Below are 23144 nucleotides of genomic sequence, written 5' to 3' on the forward strand. Positions count from 1 at the left end.
CCAGCCCTTCATCTTTTCCTTCCAGCCCTCCTTTTCCTTCCAGCACATCTTCAGCCACCCTTCTTTCCTTTCCCATCCCTCCCCGCCCAGTCCCTCCACCCTCCGCTGCTGGCCGCTGCATCACATCCTGCTAGTCATTTCACCACACGCCCTGGTCGCTTCCAGAGTCCAAAACGTGATATCAGAGAGATGAGCAAATACCAAAGATCTCTATAGACTTCTTTATTTAAACCTGTTGACTTTTCTCCTCCTTGCGCTATTGCTGCCGCCCCATCGGTCCTCCTACTCCTCCTCCTCCTCCTCCTCCTCCTCCTCCTCCTCCTCCTCCCCGGTCCCAGTGACCTCGCTGGGCGTGCGTGACCGCCGTGGTGGTGTAGCGTGTCGATACCAGCTGGGAGGCCTCGTCGCCCGCCCAGCCAGGCCCCGCCCACCTGTTGCTGCGTCACCGGCCCCACCCTCGGCCCGCCCCGCCCTTCCATGCTCCTCTGTGGCCCGCGAGCTGAGTCCTCCCTGCCTGCCACCTTCCTTCTCCCGTCCGCCCTCCTGTTTCTCTTTCCCTTCCGCCCTGAAAGTTCTCTCTCTCTCTCTCTCTCTCTCTCTCTCTCTCTCTCTCTCTCTCTCTCTCTCTCTCTCTCTCTCGTTGTTATCATTCTCTGTCTTTCCCTGCTCGCCTGTCTAACTCCTGCAGTCCTCTCTTCTTCACTTGTTCTCTTTCTTGCTGCTTCTCTTGTTGTTGTTGTTGTTGTTGTTGTTGTTGTTGTTGTTGTTGTTGTTGTTGTTGTTGTTGTTGTTGTTCTTCTTCTTCTTCTTCTTCTTCTTCTTCTTCTTCTTCTTCTTCTTCTTCTTCTTCTTCTTCTTCTTCTTCTTCTTCCTCCTCCTCCTCCTCCTCCTCCTCCTCCTCCTCCTCCTCCTCCTCCTCCTCCTCCTCCTCCTCCTCCTCCTCCTCCTCCTCCTCCTCCTTCCCAGGGTTCAGTTTTGGGTCCGTTGCTTTTTTTGATGTATATAAATGACTTAGACTGCGGCATTGTATCAAGAATATCCAAATTCGCCGATGATACTAAACTAAGTGGTAAAGTGCTTACAAGAGACGATTGTGATGTCATTCAGCAAGATTAAGATAACCTTAGTAGCTGGAGCGACAAATGGCTTTTAAATTTTAATGGAGATAAATGCAAAGTAATGCACATCGGTCATAACAATGTAAAATATGATTATAAATTAAATGGACAAAATTTAATCAAAGTTACTGAAGAGAAGGACCTGGGGGTATTAGTAACAAATGACTTGAAATGTGCAACGCAGTGTTCGGCCGCGAGTCGTAAAGCAAACACTGTCTTGGGATTTATTGCGCGTAATTTTGATTGTAAAACACCAGAAGTCATAACGCGTTTATGTGCGTCATTAGTGAGACCACATTTAGAATATGCGGTTCAGTTCTGGTCTTCATGTTATCAAGAAGGCATTAAGAAATTGGAAAGCGTGCAAAGACGAGCAACCAAACTAATCTCAGGAATACGTGGTCTGTCTTATGATGAACGTCTAAAAAGATTAGATATGTCTTTTTCTTAGAGATCGTCGCATCCGAGGTGACCTTATCCAAACGTTCAAAATACTTAAGAATATAGATAAGATAGATTACAAAAATCTCTGAGCTTTCGCATTCAGTAACAAGAAGTAACGGCTTGAAACTTAAAGGACAGCGATGTAATACTGATTTGCGAAGAAACTTTTTTAACGTAAGAGTAGTTGAATGTTGGAACAAGTTATCAGCGTCTGTAGTGCAAGTTAATACGGTGGCTACCTTTAAAACTAAATTAGATAAGTTTCATAAAGAAAATGGTTTCCGATATATTTTTTTTTTTTTAGTGATAGCAGTAGTTTCACTAGATCTCTTCTTTTTCCCATCTTTCTTAGATAAATTTCCCCGATTGTTCCTCTCAGCAATCGGGTTGAACTTTTCGTTTTATTTCTTGCCGGGTAACGCCAGAGGGAGTGGTAGATGGGGAGGAGCTTCTCCTGTTCTATCCTTGCCTCCTACTAAGTATATAGCTTATTATAGATGTAGTATAGTGAACGAGTGACCTCGTCATAGGTCGCAAGGCCTCCTGTCACTCGTCTTTCCTATGTATTCCTATGTATGTATTCCTCCTCCTCCTCCTCCTCCTCCTCCTCCTCCTCCTCCTCCTCCTCCTCCTCCTCCTCCTCCTCCTCCTCCTCCTCCACTTCCCTCATCTTCAAATATTTCCCCCCACAAGTTTTCCTCATTCATTTCTTACTTTTTTTTTATCCCAGTGACCTCATTTCTTTTCCTTGCTAATGTTTATGTATATCTTTTTCTCCCCCTCTTCCTCTTGTCTCCCTTCTTCTTCTCTCTCTCTCTCTCTCTCTCTCTCTCTCTCTCTCTCTCTCTCTCTCTCTCTCTCTCTCTGGTATTCCATTGTCTTTCCTCCTCTTGACCATCGCTTTCCTTCCTCTCACTCCCTCTCCCCTCACTTCTCTCACTTCCTCTCTCTCACACTTCTCTGCTCTCCTCATCATCCCAGGCCTCGTTTTCTTTATCTCAGCGCACTCTTACCCTGTCTGTCTATCCTTCTACTCACTCACTCTCTGTCACTCTGCCTCTCTCCTTCCCTCCTCCTCTCTCTCTCTCTCTCTCTCTCTCTCTCTCTCTCTCTCTCTCTCTCTCTCTCTCTCTCTCTCTCTCTCTCGTGTCATCTTCCTGTCACTCTTTTTTTTTTTTCCTGACAGCTGCAGCAGAGTCTCTCTCTCTCTCTCTCTCTCTCTCTCTCTCTCTCTCTCTCTCTCTCTCTCTCTCTCTCTCTCTCTCTCTCTCTCTCTCTCTCTCTCTCTCTCTCTCTCTCTCTCTCTCTCTCTTGATCCTTTTTTCCTTTTGCTAAATTATATATCTTGTTGGTTGAGAGAGAGAGAGAGAGAGAGAGAGAGAGAGAGAGAGAGAGAGAGAGAGAGAGAGAGAGAGAGTTTAAGTGATCATGATTTTGGAAGTGTGAGAAAGGAATGAAATGAATATCCAGAGAAGATAAAGATGATTGAGAGAGAGAGAGAGAGAGAGAGAGAGAGAGAGAGAGAGAGAGAGAGAGAGAGAGAGGTCAGGTGTGCAGTAAGAAGTAGTACATTGTTTAGCGATGCAAAGATCCAACCACACATCGATCCTTGTGCCATTAAGAAGAACGAGAAGGGGAGACTTAACTAATCCGGTTCCCTTTTTATTACTTTCTCTTCTCTTCTTCTTCCCTTTACCCTCCCTCCTCTCATTTTCCCTCTCTTCTCCCATTACCTCCGTACCCTCTCCTTTCCCCTCTTCCTCTCTATTACCTTCTCTCCTTACACCTCTCCTCTTCTTCCCATCCATTATTTTTTCTCTCCTTTATTTCTTCTCTTCTTCCCATTCCCGTCTCCTCTCCCTCTTTCTCTTACCCAGTGTTTTTCTCCGTTTCTTCTCTTTTTCTTTCCTTTCCTCTCCTCATCACTCTTCTTCCCACCTAGTACTTTTCTTTCTTCTCTCTTCTCTCCTCTCCTCTCGTCTCCCTTCGTTCTTCCCGCTCAGTACTTTTCTGCCCTGTGTTCCTTTCCTCTCCTCTTCTCTTCCTCTACGCTTCTCTCTTTTCTTTACTTCACTCCCTTCTCTTCTCTCTTCTATCTTGCACCTCCTCTTTTCTCCTCTTTCCCTTCTATCCTGTCTCTTCTTTACTCGATCTGTACCTCCTCCTCCACCTCCTCCTCTTCCCCTCTGACTTCTTATCTAACTTTTTTCCCTCTCTCCTCCCCCTCCTCCTCCTCCTCCTCCTCCTCCTCCTCCTCCTCCTCCTCCTGTTCGTTTAATCTCCTTCTGTGTTCCCTTTTTATATTTGTTTTTTTCTTTTATTCTTATTGATTCCTTTGACAAAACTACGTACGAGAGAGAGAGAGAGAGAGAGAGAGAGAGAGAGAGAGAGAGAGAGAGAGAGAGAGAGAGAGAGAGAGAGGGGGAGGGTACGTAAGGACAAGCAGGTGACATGTTGGTAATGACTCAAGGCAACATCTCAGAAAGACGTGCAAATATGATCAGATAGAGACACAGGAGGAGCACTGGGATTCCTGAGTGGCGTGAGTGGGTTTGGATGACCTGAGCGAGGGGGGACTAAGGGAGACTGAGGAGATCCGGTAGTGTGTGCGATGAGATCAAGGGTGGAAGATGCTTGGGCGTGATTCTGTTATCGTGCAAGGAAGGGAAGGAGTGCAAGGAGGTGAGGAGAGCACGAGTAAGAGAGGACAGAAGAGACTTAGATTGGTATGTGAAGCCTTGATATCTTTGCATTAAATCTCTCTCTCTCTCTCTCTCTCTCTCTCTCTCTCTCTCTCTCTCTCTCTCTCTCTCTCTCTCTCTCTCTCTCTCTCTGCATTGTACGTAGCGTTGGTTTTTATTATGATTTGTTGTTTCAGTGAGTTTCATTGTAATTTATTGTTTTCATTTTTTTTTCTTTTTTTTTGTAAGTTTCATCATTATGTTTTGTTATGATGTGTCAGTTTCACTTTCGAGTTCCTTTGTGATTTATCTTCATTATGGTTTGCTGAGTTACGCGATTTTGTAGTTTGATTACCTAGTTTTATTATGATTCTTTTGCTTCATCATTGTTTCATTGTTGTTTATATTCGTTATATTTTGCTTTACTAAGTTTCACTCCTAAGTTTTATTATGATTCTCTGTTTCATTATTGTTTCATTATGATTCAAGTTTCATTATAAGTTTCTTTGTGATTTATTTTTTTCATTATAATTTGCTTTTTCACTATTTACTTTGCGATTTATTCAGTTTAGTCTTTAAGTTTCATTATGATTTAGTGAATCTTATTCTCCCATTTTATTTAACCATAAGGGAGTGTTGGGAGTCTAAAAACTGAGTAGAGAGAGAGAGAGAGAGAGAGAGAGAGAGAGAGAGAGAGAGAGAGAGAGAGAGAGAGAGAGAGAGAGAGATGATAGAATTGATGGAGGAACAATGGATCTTTAGTACAAATAGGAAAAGAAAAAAAAACTCGGCTTCTTTGGTAGTAGAGGCTACTGAAATGGTTCAAAGGGGAAGACACACACTCACACAGAGTAAGAGAGAGAGAGAGAGAGAGAGAGAGAGAGAGAGAGAGAGAGAGAGAGAGAGAGAGAGAGAGAGAGAGAGAGTTAGGTGTCAACATTAAATGAAAACAGAAGAGGGAGAGACGTAATTATGATGTTTATGGCCACAAGGGACTTGGAAACATTAACAAAGAGGACTTTCTGGTAAAAAGATTAAAGGAAAATTAAATCACATGGATGATGTAGGAACGTAAAGAGATTTAACTTCATGGGAGACTTAATTATGGTGTTTCGAGTAAAATGAACTTGAAAATGAGAACGTAGAGGAGTTCTTGGCGAGGAATGATGGAAGATTGAAGCGTTATGAGTAGAGATAGAGAAAAAAAGCAAAGATAGTTTAATAATAGAGATTTTGCCTCGTAGGAAACCGAAGAACGATTTTTAGAACAATGAGGAACTTGGAAATGAGAACGTGGAAGAGTTTGTGACAAGACATAATAGAGGAACGAAGAGTGGTGACTATAAATAGAAAAGAGGCAAGAGAGTTTGATTATGTGTAAAAAGAGATTAAACCTTATAAGAAATTTGATTGTGATGTTTTGAGCAATTAGAAACTTTCAAATGAGGACGCGGAGGAGTTTCCAGCACGGGATAATGGAAGGACTAAAAATGATGAATATAAATAGAAGAAACGTGATATGGTTTCATAATTAAGAGAGATTTAGCTTCATTGGAAACTTAATCCTGATATGTAGGGCAATGAGGGACATGAAATGAGAAAATAGAGGAGTTTCTGGCAAGGGATAATTGAAGAACGATAAGTGATGAATATAAATAGAAGAAAACTGAGATGGCTTAATAATAAAGAGAGCCTCCTGTGCGAGTTATGATGCTTAGAGCATTGAAGAACATTGGCATGAGAGAAAGTGGAGGAATTTCTAATAAGACGTGATAGAAGAAGAACGAGTCATGAGTACATATAGAAAAAGGTGAGATTATTAAGTAATGTAAAGATATTAACCTCATCCAAGACTTAATCATGGTGTTTGAAGTAATAAAGGATGGAAAGTATGAACACGAGAAGTTTTTTGAGAAGAGGCGAGGGAAGAAAAAGGATCTTGAGTACAAATAGAAAAAGAAATTGTAATTGTTTCAGTACTGTTAAGATATTAATTATGAATAAAGGTGGGTGGGTGGCTGGCTTGACTTTGGATCACCAAGCTGGGGGACTGGCTGGCTGGGCTGGCTGGATGAAAGGCTGGGTGGCTTGCTGGCTTATTGGTTGACTGGATAGCTGAGTGGCTGGCTTATTGGCTGGCTGGCTAATTTACTTTTATATTTATTCATTTACTTATTAACATCTCTCTCTCTCTCTCTCTCTCTCTCTCTCTCTCTCTCTCTCTCTCTCTCTCTCTCTCTCTCTCTCTCTCTCTCTCTCTCTCTCTCTCTCTCTCTCTCTCTCTCTCTCTCTCTCTCTCTGTTTAATTAATTAATTCATTTATTCTTTCTTTCTTTCTTTCTTTTACTATTTTTTATTTCATTTATTTCTTATGTTGTTTATTTATTATGTTGTTGTTTATTTATTTATTATATTTCATTTTATTTTATTCATTTATTCTTTCCCTTGCCAAATGTGAGACGCCTTCTCTTTACAGTTGATGGAGGAACAAAGGATCTTCAATACAAATAAAAAATAAAAAAAAACCCGGCTTCTTTGACAGGAGTATTGGCAGCTGGAATGGTTCAAATGCGACAGAGAAACACCCCACGATTGTACCACGATAGAGTTTGACAGAAGTAGATCAGGAGACAAGTAGAGATGTGAGGCCAGGATAACACGAGCTTGCCTTCGCTACTACTGTATACTAGAATTAGGTCAACACACACACACACACACACACACACACACACACACACACACACACACACACACACACACACACACACACACACACACACACACACACACACACACACACACACACACACACACACACGCCCCGCCCACCGCTCACCGCCTTTTCCCGTTCATTTCCTGCTTCTCTCCTCCAATACTTTTCTCCACCACCACCACCATCACCAACTCACTTCTCTCTCTCTCTCTCTCTCTCTCTCTCTCTCTCTCTCTCTCTCTCTCTCTCTCTCTCTCTCTCTCTCTCTCTCTTGACCTCTGAACATTTTTTTCTGCCTCAGTGAACTTTTTTTTTAAATTTGTTTATTTCTGGATTTAAAAGCAAATCACTGAAGTCGAGTGTGTTCGTATGGTGTATTTCAATGTAATATTCTCTCTCTCTCTCTCTCTCTCTCTCTCTCTCTCTCTCTCTCTCTCTCTCTCTCTCTCTCTCTCTCTCTCTCTCTCTCTCTCTCTCTCTCTCTCTCTCTCTCTCTCTCTCTCTCTCTCTCTCTCTCTCTCTCTCTCTGGTGCTATAATGAGTGCTTGGTTGCGACGCCAAATTAATCAGTCAGTTATTAAATCAGTCTTTAGTGCATTCCCTGAAACGACACCTTTCTTCCTTCCTTCACTCCTCCCTTCACTCCTTCCTTCCTTAATCAATGAATCAATCACTCAGTCACTCAGTTAATCTACCCGTTTTCAATTCCTTAGTACTTTTACTCATATGAATATAAAGCTAACCGGACCAGCCGATGACTTTTTTACTAGGTACTTCTTTTCTAATGTTTTCTGCCCCTGCTTTGTAACTCCCCCTCCACTTTCCTCTCACCCCTTTTTGTACCCTCTTCTGTATTTTGTTAAGCTGTTAAACATATGAATAATTGAATCACTCTCTCGATCATTTAATTAATCAATCAATCATTTAACTGGTTCAAGCCCCCTAAAAAAAATACATGTACTCCTTAACATACCTTTCCCTAATCAGTTAGCCAAACCCCCTCCTAACACACCTATACCCTCAGTACACCTTTCCTTAATCAATCAACCAATCAACAAATCCCCCTAAATCACCTGCGCCCCAATACACCTTACCCCAAGCAATCAATCAATTATTTTAAGACCCCCTAAAACACCTATTCCCCCAAAAAACACCTCTTTTCCACCCAAACCACACAATATGTCTTCCCTCCCTCAGGTGTGCCGGCGGACGAACAACCCCACGTATCGCGAGAGGGTTCCTGTTTGCGTTGGAGGAGGAGGAGCTTCCCCAGCGGTGCCTCGCCTTCTACATGTACGCCTCGGACAAGTTCACCAACACGCTGATCGGGGAGGCGCAGCTCAGACTCACCGACCTTGAGCTGTCCACGCCGCTCTCCACGCAACTCACGCTCACAGACACGGGCCAGGTGGGTATGTGGATGGGTGGGGTTTGTGGAGTTGTTGGTGGATGAGGTGGGTAGGATTTTCTTGGGTTTTTCCTATTCTTTGTTTCGGTTTCTTGTTTTTTTTCGGGTTTCGGGCTGTTTTTCGATTTCTTGGTCTCGTTTTCTTTCGTTTTTTTTTTTTCTCTATCTTATTTCTTGGTCTCTTTCTCGGTTTCTTCCCGTTTTCTTTTAGTCTTTATTTTATTTCTTGGTACCATTCTCGATTTCTCTCCGTCTTCCTTGGTTTCTCATGATTTTTCGGGCTTTCTCATCAATATTTTCCTCGTTTTTTCTTAGTTTTTAGTGTTTTTTTTTGCTTGTTTGTCTTTGTCTGTGTTTATTTTTAGTGTGTCTGTCTGTTTTTGTTTTTGTTTTGAGTGTCTATTTGTCTCTGTCAGTTTGTGTGTTTGTTTTGTCTGTCTGTGTATCTGTCTGTCAGTCTAAATGCCTAATTGTGTCGGCTCTCTCTCTCTCTCTCTCTCTCTCTCTCTCTCTCTCTCTCTCTCTCTCTCTCTCTCTCTCTCTCTCTCTCTCTCTCTCTCTCTCTCTCTCTCTCTCTCTCTCTCTCTCTCTCTCTCTCTCTCTCTCTCTCTCTCTCTCTCTCTCTCTCTCTCTCTCTCTCTCTCTCTCTCTCTCTCTCTCTCTCTCAGCCTTTTCAACCCTTTACTGGCGCCAAGTTAAGAGTGTTTCGCCGCGTCTTTCCTCGTGTTATGGACGTTGTTAGGGAGGGAAGAATGTCAGTCAAACATCGTTCCTTCAGGCGTTGAGTTAAATAAAAGAGGAGCCCTTTTGTAAGTAACTCGAACTGTAGGAAGGAAAATAGTTACATTGCATGTTTGTATTGCTACGTTTACTTTCCCTGCCTGTGTTGCTTTTATTCTTATGTTTTTTTGTTTTTTTTTTTCTATTTTTCTTTATGTCTGCTGTATGCTTCCGGGTATGGAGGAGCGTGGAAGCTTGATCCCGGAGAAGCAGGAAAGCCAGGCAGTATTACAAAGGCACTGCTTTCCTCCCTCGACAAGCTCCGCTCCCCTCCCCTCCCTTCCCTCGTAGCGCGTGCCATCATCACTCACTGGTTTCTCGGGGAAGTTTCTTTGAGAAATGTTATCGTCACGCTCGTATATAAACTGTTTAAGTCATCCTTGTAAACAATTTTCTGAAGATTTTCTTGGTTTTTACTTAGATAAGTTTTGTATTACAGGCTATAGTGAAAGTTGTCTTTGTTTTCAAGGGTGTTTTCTAGATTGCAGTGGTAATGTAACGAATATTCTACAGCATCATTGAGAGATATAATACCCATGAGAATATGACATCATCTCTCATAAACAAAGTATTTTCTGGAGATTTCTGGGTTTTTGCTTAGATAAGTTTTGCATTACAGGTTCTTATGGAAGCTATTCTCGTCTCCAAATGTGCTTTCATGATTCCAGTGATAGTTTAACAAAGATTTAGCAAAACACCGGAGAACTTGACTAATCATCTGTATGGCGTTTGAAGAATACCTCTGAAGAAACCCCAAAGTGCTTAAGAATACGTTCCTAAAATACAATAATTACACGTATTTTTTTTTTTTGTATCTTACTTGGATGTGACATTCCACACTTATTTTTACAATCTTCCTCGTTTCGGTTTATCTAAGTACTTCTCTTTTATCCCGCATTACCTTTGCTCATCTCATGTGTGTGTCACCGGAATCATTACACGTATTAATTAGTGAATATCCTACTAGTCTGTATAGTTTGACACTTCTTTCTCCAGTTTTCCTCAGTTAAGTTTACCTAAGTACCTCCCTTTTATCCAGCATTATCTTTGTTTATCCTCGGTTTGTGTCACCAGTACGTGTGAATCTGTTCACCTGCTACGGCCCTCAAGGATCCGTGGAGACGGGGAGGATGGGAGAGGAGCAGAGGGTATGGGAGAGGCAGTGAGGGGGGCTGGGAGAGGCAGTGAGGAGTTTGGAGAGAAACATAGGGGGGTTGGGAGAGGCAGTGAGGGCCTGGGAATGGACCAGACAAGGGATGAACGGGACTTGGTTTCTGTGAGAGGCGGAGAGAGAGTAAGGGTGGTGAGGTACTGGGAATGTGAAGGGAAGGAGGAGGGAGAGAACTGCTTGTGTGAAGCTGAGATTCTGAGGGAGAGGACGGAAAGGACCAGGGGGATAGAGAAAGGAGTGTAGGGAGAGTAAGGGGACTGAGATAAAAGGACGTGTTTATGTAAGGCAGGGAGAGAAAGCGAAGGTTAGGGAATAGGAAGGACAGGGAGAGACAGAGAAGGAAGTGTAGGGAGAGTAAGAAGAGTGAGGCAGAGGGACTGGAGCAGGAGGCAGGAACTAGAAGGGGCAGGAAGAGACAGAAGGGAATGTACGAGGAGTAAGGGCAGGCCAGACTGGGAGAGTAAGGGGATAAAGTAGAAGAGCTCGAGCAGGAGGAAGGGACTAGCAGGGACAGAGAAGGGAGTGTCGAGAGTGCAAGGACTAGCGAGGTAAAATAAATTAAGTTGAGAAGGCAGGAGCTAGGAGGGGCAGGGAGAGGAAGGACTAGCGAGATAGGGAGAGTGAAAGGGAAATGCGGTAGAGGCGTTAGGGTGTGGAAGGCTCAGCGTCCCCATGAGGTAATCTTATTTGTCTTATTCATCGAGACTAAAATATTCACGTGAAACAAAAAAGTTCTCCTAAACTTTTCTCCTCGTTAAAAAAAAAAAAGTAAAGAAAAAAACTGTGATAGTTGGTGTCGGTTAGGGAACAATTCGTGCAACCATATGAAATCAGTTAATTAGAACTTTTTTTTTTATATGCATGTAGGAGTGCTTCTGACCAAGAGCAACAAAGAGATGACGAGAGAGAGAGAGAGAGAGAGAGAGAGAGAGAGAGAGAGAGAGAGAGAGAGAGAGAGAGAGAGAAGGCCCACTGAAAAAAAAAAAAAAATTGTCCAAAAATGAATATCCTAAATTATGAAAAGTGTCTTGAAACTTTGTATAGTGCCTGAAATACTCAAGACAAACAAAACAGATGTGTACACAGGCGACCCAAACAAAGTATTCCTGGATAATATAGTATGGAAATAATTTAATATTGTAACATGTTAAAATTTAAACTCTAAGGAGGCTAAGTAGTTAATGCACTATACATGATGAAGAAAGGATTATGTAGTCTGCTGAAGGGGTGACCTGGAGTGTGGGAGAAAGGAGGAGGCAGAGTTTAATAAATATCTAAAGTCCTGCTTGGTGGATGTGAGTGTCAAGATTATAATTATTCGGCTTTATTTAAGGGATATTTGAAAAGTTTTGTTATCCATGAACTAGGAGTCGTGATATCCCCAGCAGGGACGAGGAGAAGAAGAAGGGTGGTGATGCCGAGTCTGAATCTGGTCTTGCTTGATGGGTGTGAAAGTTAAGATTGTGATTGTTTTGTTTTCTTTAAGATATATTTGAGAAGTTGTGTCATCTAAATCTGTAAATCATCAGCAGGGAACGGGGAAGAGGAGGAGGAGGCGAAGTTTACCAAATTAATGTCTAAAGTCTTACTTGGTGGCAGTTAAGATTATAATTATTTTCATTTTAGGGACATACGAAAAATTTCCTAAATTACCAGTATCATTTTCATCATCAACATCTCTTGTTCCATAATTCAAGTAACATGATTGATCCAAGGGAGGAAAGCTTAGCAGGGCGTGGCTTGACAAGGAGTGAGGGAAGGAAGGGAAGAAGGAAAGAATGAAACATGCAAGGTGGAAGAAAAAGGTAACCACTACATTTATAGGCAAATTGGATCCCACAAGAAAATAGGCAAGGCGTCCATCCTTATTCCATTGAGACACAGCCGCCCTCCTCCTGTGTGTGTGTCATCTCTCCCTGCTGCCCCTGAGAGAGAGAGAGAGATACTGGCTCCCTCAGCTGACGGAGGAGCGACCTCAGAGGCTCTCTCATCTTGTTTGGAGAAAAAATAGTGAGTGTAGAGTTTCCAGCATCGTTGTTGGAACACACACACACACACACACACACACAGTTTCCACTTCTTGAGGAATGACAAGCTTGTAATGATAGTGCGTTGTAATGGTGATTCATGAGCTGAAATGGAAGCACGAATGCCACGCATGTGTAGCTGATTTATTTTATGTTTTAGATTTGGTTGTTTATTTTAGCTTATTGTCTCAGTGGAGCCTGTACACTTATCTGCTGACTACAGAAAATTATATATTGATCATGTTTATTTATGTATTCACGTAGTGTGTGTGTGTGTGTGTGTGTGTGTGTGTGTAATTTTGATTGGAAGCGCACTGATTATTGCTTATAGCAAGTAACGACTGCATTTATATTTACATGAAACCAAGAGAAATAAATAGAAAATAAATAAATAATTGAATACAGAAACCCTTAATTCAGGCCATGAGGTAGGTCCTGGGACGCGAGTCTTACAGGTCTTCATTATGTAATGCAAGGACAAGGTGGAGAAAGGGTTCAAGACAGAAAATACACAATAGATGAATCTTGAGGACCGCTGGATGGGACTGAGGCCCATATTCTGAAACACTGCTGCATTCAAAAGGCTCTTGTTGAAGTTACACAGGTTTTTAAGGGTGTTACTGTGGCTCTAGTGGCATCTAAACAAGATTTCTACAGTATTAACATGAGAAGCACTTGGGAACCCAGCTAACCATCTATATGGCCTTTGAAAATTGTCGTGCTAAGAGACCAAAGCCGTTGTTTACTACGGGCCTCAGCAAGGGACCACTTCTCGGCAGCAGTACATCACCCAGTCCTCTAGTGTGTCACCCTGGAGATGTGTGTGTGTCAAGGTGAGGAGTCGTTACAGCTTTCATAGTGGTGGCTGCCTCACCTCGCCTTCCTCCTTGCTCCCCAGAGAGGCGTTGGTTATGGGGAGATCATGTTCTCCCTCTCATACCTGCCCACGGCGGAGCGGCTCACGGTAGTGGTGGTGAAGGCACGCAGCCTGCAGTGGACCGGAGACAAGACCACCGCCGACCCCTTTGTGAAGGTGAGATTGATTGAGTAATTTTTCATTTAGCCTTAATACATTACAATGTGAATGTTAACAATCAGATTAAGATTTGCTGGTATTATTATACAAGTACACACGTCTCACGGCAAAAAAAAAAAAAAAAAGTATTTTGGTCACATACGAGTATAACACAGTGGTGTGCATCTTTACTGCTGGAAATTGTTCGTTCCGGAGATATTAATTTTTATGAAATTTACCAATGAGGTAGGCTAGGTTAGGTTTAATGTTTTTTTTTTTTATGAATTTTTGCTTGTTTAAGTGTGTCGGGGTATGTAAGAAAAAAATTGATTTGCGGCAGAAACAGTTACTAGATTCATTCAAAGCACATCAAAATCTATCAGAAAAATGTAGTTTCATTTGAAAATGTTAGACAGGTGCACTTATTTAAATTTACCTATTTGATGGGTCCATTAAGACGAAATTCTGTTATGGATCCATTGCAACAAGTGATTGATGAGGTGTCACAGTTATAAAATAGATCACATACCTGACTATTGTCGCCAAAACTAAGAGAGAGAGAGAGAGAGAGAGAGAGGAGAGAGAGAGAGAGAGAGAGAGAGAGAGAGATAATAAGGGAAGCTGCAAGGAGGCATCAGGCACTAATAAGCTCATTACTGAGTCTATACAATCATCTGTCACTCTATTTGAGCACCAGTTTCTTCCTTTTTTTTTATCTAACTTTATCAAACTTGAAATCATTATTGAGTGTGTGTGTGTGTGTGTGTGTGTGTGTGTGTGTGTGTGTGTGTGTGTGTGTGTGTGTGTATGTGTGAGAGAGAGAGAGAGAGAGAGAGAGAGAGAGAGAGAGAGAGAGAGAGAGAGAGAGAGAGAATTTGTACCCTGACCTCTTTTGCACCCACCAACCCCTCTATAAATCATCCACAAGATAGTCCCATCATGTCCGCCTCCTTGCCCCTCCCAGCTCTGCCTCACCATCCTGCTCCCACCAGGTGTATGTGCTGCAGAATGGCAAGAAGGTGATGAAGAAGAAGACCAGCGTGAAGAAGGACACTCGCTCCCCAGTGTTCAACGAGGCCATGATCTTCAGTGTTCCTGCTCCTGCCCTTCATGTGAGAAGCGGAAAGGGATAAGACAAGGGAGAATAAGATAGAAGGAAAAGTCAGCAGGGGAAGGGAGGATGAGGTTAAGACAGGGGGCTGGAGAATAAGATTGAAGAAGTCAGCAGCAGAGGGGAGGATGAAGCTAAGACAAGGTCTGGAGAACAGAATAGAAAGAAAGGTCAGCAGGGAGTGAGGTTGGGTTTGGGGAGCTGTTAGACTTTGACTGGAAGAAGAAAGAGAAATAGATCAATTGGATGTAAGTACTAACAGAGGAAGTAATGAGTGTTAACTTAGATTTAAAGGAAAATAAGAGAGGAATTTATAACTTAACTCATTCATTAGAAACACAGATAAGTAAATACTGCCTTCACATGAAATACATGCAGGAAAACAATGGAAGCACATGATACATATATCATATATATCATATATATATATATATATATATATATATATATATATATATATATATATATATATATATATATATATATATATATATATATATATATATATATATATATATATATATATATATATTGAATTACCAATAGTTTGTGTGCATACTTACCACACCTCTCCCTCAGCCACCACCACCTGCCAAGTGAGAGCTTTACAACCTATCACTTTATATACTAGTGGAGTATTTTACTGATGTCAGTGCTATTTTGCCCTTGACCTTATTATCATGGGAGCTCATGTATTATTTGAAATATTTCACATGAAAGATTATTTACCTCTTGAATTATTTATTTTATTTTTTTATTATTATTTTTTCAACCTTATGGCCATCAACTACATTTTCCCTCATCAGGACTCTCTTAGATATTTTTGCTCCATCCATTGACAACTTATTCTTTTCTTATACTGCATTGGATTGGACTCCCTGCCTGGGTATATATTTGGGTCATCCATTCCCTTCCCTGGGCTGCACACCCACCAGGGAAAGGCTGCTCTGTCTTGTGGAGTGAAGGCCTTACTGACCAGCCCCACCCTTGCAGAACATCCAGTTGCGTGTGACAGTGGCAGAGCACAGCAGTGACGGCCGCCAGGCACTTGCTGTGGGCCACGTCATCGTGGGCACCCAGGCCACGGGCAAGGCACTCTCCCACTGGAACCAGATGATGTCAGCCCTCAGGAAGCCCATAGGCATGTGGCACCCTCTGAGGCGGTAATGACACCTCGGCCACAAGTAGGGGTGACATTTATTGTGTATACTAATTGTAACATCCATTCCATGACATTCACCTTTGTGACATTGACTCTGAGTTGTCAGCACTTACAAATAGCAGGTAAAGTAATTTATTATCCTATAAATATGTATCTTGCTACTCCACTTCAGTCAGGCATCATATGTACGCATTTCTAATACCTTTGTCTGTTGTCCAGACTATATAATACTGAAGATTTATGGGGTATGGTTGTTGGGGTAAGGTAGGATTTAATGTGGAAATGATTTGTTATGATAGATGCAGTATCTGAGTGCCAAGCCAGGGAAAGAGTATGATGTGGCACCATTTGATACTGTAGTGCAGCACTTTTGGGTTGGGCAAGATGCAACAAACAAACTGAATTTTTTTTTCTTTTTTTTATCTGAGTTGAGGTCTTGTATTTTTAAGCCTAACAGAAAAGCACTGAGCTTAAATGTTGTTTGCTGTGTTGTGATATTGCCTGTGCTCCCTGATACTGTGAGTGTACCTTAGTCTAAACACTTGGAGGGATGAGAGAAAACACTGCAAGAAAGATATCAGTTCTACACAAAGATGGATGATTTTGTGTTGAAACTTTTAGGTCCTAATCTACACTAGACATGCTGACATACTTTCTCTGCATCAGGAGCACGTAGGAGTCTGGGATAGTTGTAGTAAGGAATTTTTCCAGTTCCATAACAAGCAGATTAATATAAATGCCACAAAGTATTATAATTTGATGTTTTGAACATTGCTGCCTCTGTTAGGGCAGCAGTGCAGGGCAGCAGGACACCTTGCTAGGGTTTTGTCTTGGATTGTGCATTGATTCTTCTTCAGCAAGTGGATATAACAAAAGATTTACTTTCTCTCTCTCTCTCTCTCTCTCTCTCTCTCTCTCTCTCTCTCTCTCTCTCTCTCTCTCTCTCTCTCTCTCTCTCTCTCTCTCTCTCTCTCTCTCTCTCTCTCTCTCTCTCTCTCTCTCTCTCTCTCTCTCTCTCTCTCTCTCTCTCTCTCTCTTAAATTGACCTTCTTTTTCATCAAGAGGACCCACAACCAGGTTATAAAATTCTGGCTGGAACCAGAACTTACTGCAATTTGAAAAAAGGTTCTGGCTGGCTCCAGAACTTGTCGTGTTGAGGAAAATGTGCACACACACACACACACACACACACACACACACACACACACACACACACACACACACACACACACACACACACACACACACACACACACACACACACACACACACACACACACACAATTGATAACTGTGATAACTATAATTCCATACATATGAGGTCACTTAACTGACATACAAAACACAGTTATTCACATGTAATTTAACAATACTATTATGAACTATAACTACAATGTTTTGATATTAGAAATTGCTTTGAACTCAAATTTATTCAGTGTTTAATGGATCCTGCATAATTCTATGACTTCATTGTATCTATCTTGCTGTGTATCAATCTGTGACATCTTCCCACAATGGAGAGGCTGTGGCAGAAGAGCCTCCATCTCTCCCTATCCTGATGTTCCTTCTTGTTTGCTCTAGCATTTGGCCTCTGCTAACACCTTTTTCCCACATCTACTCTCCTATCCTATCTTTCAGTCATCTACTTTTACTGAATATTGCTTTGATATGGTGAACACAGTTCTCAGAAGACATAAAAGTAAGATTACTTGCAGGTGGTGCTAACCACACCAACATTTTATAATGTTGGTAAGGCTGACACACACATTTGAGCTATCACTATTGGTGCCATTACTATCCTGTGTGGTAAAACATATCACACACTACTGAAAATATATCACATGTTATTGAAGAAGAGTTGGAATAAATTTTTGCTTCTGGAATTGCTGTTATTCCAGACTGCACAAATTGTCAAGTCACATATTTGAGTGTCATTGTCACTTCTCCCACAGTGAGCCACCACATTACAGTATCATATACTGGACCAGGAGGATGGGAACTGAACTTTAGAGGTAGTTGATACACACAAACAGTCATAACTTTACATTATGTTCTTGCAGCTCATCAGTTCAGTGAATCCTGCAGCAGAGGGTGGATCTCACAGTTCTTGATCACATAGGTCTGTCAATATGCATGACATACAGCCTGAGTGGATGGGGAGGAAGGGAGGCAAGGTGTATAGTAGGTGAATGGGGCTGCTTTGTCCTACTGAATACAGGGAACATGATTTAGCTTGTTTTCCTTTGTCACAAGAAAAAAAAAATAAAATAAAAGAAGATACAGTTTTGATATATCACAGAAGAATTCTGTTAAGTGAAGGGATTAGAAATTACAGAAAACCAATCAGTCATTGGTTTATGCAGAGTGTAGTTTACATATATGTAGCTACATAATGTGCTCCATCAGTACATGTCAGTAAGTTGTGGATCTTACTGTGTTTTTGTGATGGACATAATGATTAATGATTCCCAGGCTCCTGATGTTTAGGAGGGATGTTCACTCTCTCACACACACACACACACACACACACACACACACACACACACACACACACACACACACACACACACACACACACACACACACACACACACACACACACACACACACACACTGTGTAGTGTAGTGATTAGCATGCTCGGCTCACAACCAAGAAGGCCCAGGTTCAAATCCCGGGAGCGGCGAGGCAAATAGGTGAGCCTCTTAAAGTGTAGCCCCTGTTCACCTAGCAGCAAGTAGGTACAGGATGTACCCAAGGGGTTGTGACCTCACTCTCCTTGTGTGTGGTGTGTAAGTGGTCTCAGTCCTACCCAAAGATCAGTCACTATGAGCTCCGAGCTCTTTCCTTAGGGTAATGGCTGGCTGGGTGACCACCAGATGACCATAAGTGGATCACACACACACACACACACACACACACACACACACACACACACACACACACACACACACACACACACACACACACACACACACACACACACACACACACATCATTCTGTGTAAGTCCCCAAGATGAAGAAACATTGCTGAATTTCCCCCGAGCATAATACTGCACCTTCGCATTGCAAGTGAGAAACACCATACATATATTTGTTGGTTGTCTGTTGTCTGTGTCATAATATATAAATTTATTACATACCTTCTCTCCTTGGCATGACGTGCTAACAGGAAATAAACTAATCGAGAGACTTCCACTCAGTCCTGATCTCTGCCCTTTTTCTGCTCAAACACTCACCCAGTCTCATTGTAGCCAACAGCCCCTCAGTCACCCAGCTTGGCCTGTGAACCACATGCACCTAACTCACCCCCATCTCATCAGGATCATCCATCACTCACTCCCTCGCATGACTGATCCATCTCACCAGTTACCTTCCTCTCTCATTATGATACCGCCTTGAAGTATAGTCTCATCCTTCACTTGAAAGGACTACATTCCAAAATATTTAGTACACACACATCTAGTTTTTAGATAAGGATAAAACTGTGGCATTGAGTGATAATGAGAAATGTATAGGTATTTACTGTATACAATGTGTTGTGCTTTACCAAGATAAAATGTGCGAGTGTTGTTTATGGAGCATGACAGTATGATGCATTGCTGTGTCCTCAAGTGTGGGTGACATGCTGTGAGAGGATCAGTGTTCAGCTTGAAGAGAGAGGCTCAGAGAGTACTGAATTAGATGTCAATATTTGGGAGCATTACGCTGGATAAGGTTATTTTAAAATCTTGACTAAACACTGTGGGAGAGTGTGTCAGGTGGTGTCAAACATGTTAAGCAAGATTTTGAAGAGTGGTTTGTGTTTCTATCAAGTGGCTGACATAATGAGTTAGCAGATAGGGGTTGCTTTCCAAACTGGATCCTGTCATGGAGGCCCACAGACGCCACATCAGCACTTGAGGCACACAGGAGCATCACAGTGTGGGTGAGTCTTAACTGGAAGCTGTGTTGGTGTTGCTGCACCTACCAGTCTGGTCCCCTAGTAGTTGGAAATGTACGTACTGTGTCTGGAGCACGCCTGATGCCTGATGATGCACTCTCATTGTATTCCTCCTACAAGAAAGTGTATATCATATTTACCTAGTAATAGTATTCATATCATCAGTGTTTCTACATTTAACTGAATAAAGTGTTTGGATATGTGCCTATGACAATTTTTGTGTGAGAAAGATTTTATATATATTATTAATTCACCTGTACAAACTGGGTAAGGGTGTGGCAGCTGACACCAGGTCCCCAACACTGCACCACAGGTGTTTTCTTAGGCTTGGGTGCAGGGTTCTTCCTTCTTACTTCATCATAATGTTCAATAAGCAAAAAGCTGAATGAAATTTTTTTTAATTTACTATCCTTAGACATTATCATTAGTTGGATCCCATTTTTTGAACCTGTCTAACTAAACTTTATTTCTTTTGGCATCAACCTGAAGTCTACTGCTAAAGATTATTTCTTTTGGCATCAACCTGAAGTCTGCTGCTAAAGATAAACTTTGATTTATTGTTACTATTGTTTGCTTAGCCCCAAATGAGCACTGCAAGAGTCCTTTGGTGTTGTGCTTTTTTTCTATTTTTCAGCCCCAGGTGCTGAGTAGAGTGGCTTCAGGGTAGGTCAGTTTCCTTTATTCAAGGCTTATAACAACATAACATTTTCTTATATGGCAAAATGTTCATCCTTATCATACAGATAACCTATATATGCAACTGTATTGAATTAATATACAATACCACTGATAACCCTAACTGTTAATAAGTATTCTATAATAGATTCTGTAACAGTGTAAGGTTGCAAGTCTGAGATCCTAAACACCTTGGCTAGTAACACCTGCAGCAGCAGCAACTCATGATGCACATGGCCCACACTCCACACAGGGATAGTGGATGCTGAGCTCCACTGTGACTGTGTCCTTAGCTTCACAATGTAAACAATCAATACAAGTGCTGTGTGTTTCTGCTGTAATTCTTTGACATCCTCTCAATAGCTCCTTTCTCTACTAAATACTCTTTTTGTTGTGTTGTTAAGCAGGGCAAGTTAAGACACAGCCCGCCACACGTGACACACTGCTCCAGCCCAGACCTGGTGTGCCAGGTCTTGATTCACTTGTGTCATTTAACAGACATGGGACACTGTAAGGGGGGGGGGATACAATACTAGGTCAGTATGAAGGGAGGCTTTAAGTATTATATAATATATTACCTATTGTCCACAAAACATTTTATATTTCTTAAGTGTTACACCTTTATAAGAGGTGAATACTGAGTTAACTTATTGATAAATTAATAAAAATATCTTGAGCATCACAACAATTGTCTTATCCCTCACTCTCTCTCTCTCTCTCTCTCTCTCTCTCTCTCTCTCTCTCTCTCTCTCTCTCTCTCTCTCTCTCTCTCTCTCTCTCTCTCTCTCTCTCTCTCACACACAGATTGGTGCATCATTTACATACTGAAGATTGTTGTCATGTACATGTGAGCTGTAGATTAACATGTCACTGATAAAGTCACCTGATAAATGGGGGGAAAAATTTTACTTGTGTCCATTTTGTCCTTGACACTGATGACAAGATCTCCAGTCCTTAAACTGCATGATAGCTGCACTACTGAGGTGTGAACAGGAAAATAGTGACAGCTGCTGTATCAAGTAGTTCTACTATGAAATGAAAAAGAAGTCACATGTTTAATGTCATTCTGCACTTTTCTCTTACAAGTCTGTCAGCATTTATTGTAAGCTTCATGTGAAACATCAAACTTTAGTTTGGTGTGAGTGGTCCAGAACAGCAATCCATTATTCTTAGTGTTTGTGATGACACATATTTTTGTAAAACATACAGTAGTATGAGTACTCTCAAATGCTGATACATAACATTCACAACTAATAAGTGAGATAATATTGATTTCCATCACAGGTAAATGACCTAATACTGTACTGTACATATCTATGATATGCAACCATCAATGTGATGCAACAGCAGTAACATTATGTTTCCTCGTGAATAATACAAATATTCCCTAGTAAACAGCACAAGACAGGAAGAGACAGGAATGAGTGATGAAATTCTTTGCTCTGTTTATTTGCTTAAGTTATAATAGTGTGTTGTGATGTCTGGTTGTTGTAGTTTGACTTGCTGATGAGACTAATTTTCTAAATTCATATTTAATAAAGCTTGTAAAATTGTGGTGTATGTGGCATCTACAGGTGTTGTGACACACGACACACCAGTGCTGTGTGCCAGGACGGTCACACTGAACACACTCATGGGAAGAATCTTGTATCTTGAGAAAGAAAAAATGTGGAGGCAAGTGAGACTGTAGTGTAATACTGTAATATGTTAAGATAGAAATGCATTTAGTTTCAGATACAGAAATTTACTTTCTGTCAGCACTGCCATCCTGTGGCAAGAAATTAGTTGCCTGCATACTGCAGCTATGTTCTTGATTAACCTTCAAGTGAAATTAAAATAAGAAAAATTCTATTCATTCAACACATGACACCATATAGTGATAGACAGAAATGACATTCCTATTTTATTTATGAGCTAGGACTGAACATTGTGTGCTTGTAATCAGTTTGGTGACTTGTACTTGAAGGAGGAGGATTGTAGTGCAGTATTGTGGGCAGGGTGTGGTGGACGTCATCTGGCAGTTTTGTTGTGTGTGGCTTGGCAGTGTTCAGTGGTGGATGTACGTATTGGCTATTCAGGGAATTTAATGTACATAAGTAAGTGAATGATGCATATGTGAATATTGGAGTGCCACATTATATTAGATGACTTAAGGCTACTGTATGCAGGTTATTCATTATACAATTGTGTAATACCTTGAGGCAGCTTGAGTGAGGGTTGTGCTGCACCTCGGCCACAGTGCAGAGAACAGTTGTCATCAGTTTTCCTGAGTCTGAAACAAATTAACATGAACAGGGAATAAAACGCTTTAAAGATTCTTGAAAAGGTATATTTTATTTTCTTGTAATTTATAGTTTTATATACATACCATATGATCTGAATTTATATTTTGCTTAGCCATGTAATTGTAAAAGAAAAGTAGAGGAAACAAGGAATGTGTAATTTTTTCGTAGATAGTAAACTCACTATAGATCTCAAAACTTCTTTCCACCATAACCTTCCTCATGCAGTTGGTGCTGCCCTGTGCAGGTGAGGCTCCTGTGTGCTGTGGTGCACCCTGAGGCCTGCTGAGGGCATACACTGTACACAGAGATACACAGGAAAAACTGATACCGAGGAACCTGCTGGTATATAATGAAAGTACCCTCTGCTGAAATAGGTACTGTTACTTGTAAATTTGATGTGGGAAAACAATAGAAAATAAGCAATGCTCTTTCCCATTCATCTCTCCCCTGGCAAAATGCTGGCTAAACAAGTTAGAAGGGAACATTACTTAAGTACCATGTAGGAAATTAAGAAATGGAAATATTCTTGTAAAAAAAAATTAAAAGAAGAGGAAATTGCTATACTGGAATACCACTAATGCATGTGATCTCAGGGATAAGGTTTGGCATCTC

At 41.4% G+C, this 23144-nt stretch overlaps 1 protein-coding gene across 1 annotated transcript in view; it reads left to right on the forward strand.

Annotated features, from left to right (window-relative positions):
- The window catches only part of LOC135102243 (synaptotagmin-12-like), a 27530-nt gene extending 4803 nt beyond the window's left edge, over positions 1 to 22727 (forward strand). The window contains exons 2-5 of the mRNA XM_064007123.1: positions 8154 to 8364; positions 13241 to 13375; positions 14350 to 14469; positions 15462 to 22727. Coding sequence (XP_063863193.1) covers positions 8154 to 8364; positions 13241 to 13375; positions 14350 to 14469; positions 15462 to 15635 — 640 coding nt within the window. The 3' untranslated portion in view covers positions 15636 to 22727. The remainder of the gene's footprint in view (positions 1 to 8153; positions 8365 to 13240; positions 13376 to 14349; positions 14470 to 15461) is intronic.
- The last annotated feature ends 417 nt before the right edge of the window (positions 22728 to 23144 follow it).

This window comes from Scylla paramamosain, chromosome 7 (genome assembly GCF_035594125.1).
Source record: "Scylla paramamosain isolate STU-SP2022 chromosome 7, ASM3559412v1, whole genome shotgun sequence".
Taxonomy (NCBI): Eukaryota; Metazoa; Arthropoda; class Malacostraca; order Decapoda; family Portunidae; genus Scylla; species Scylla paramamosain.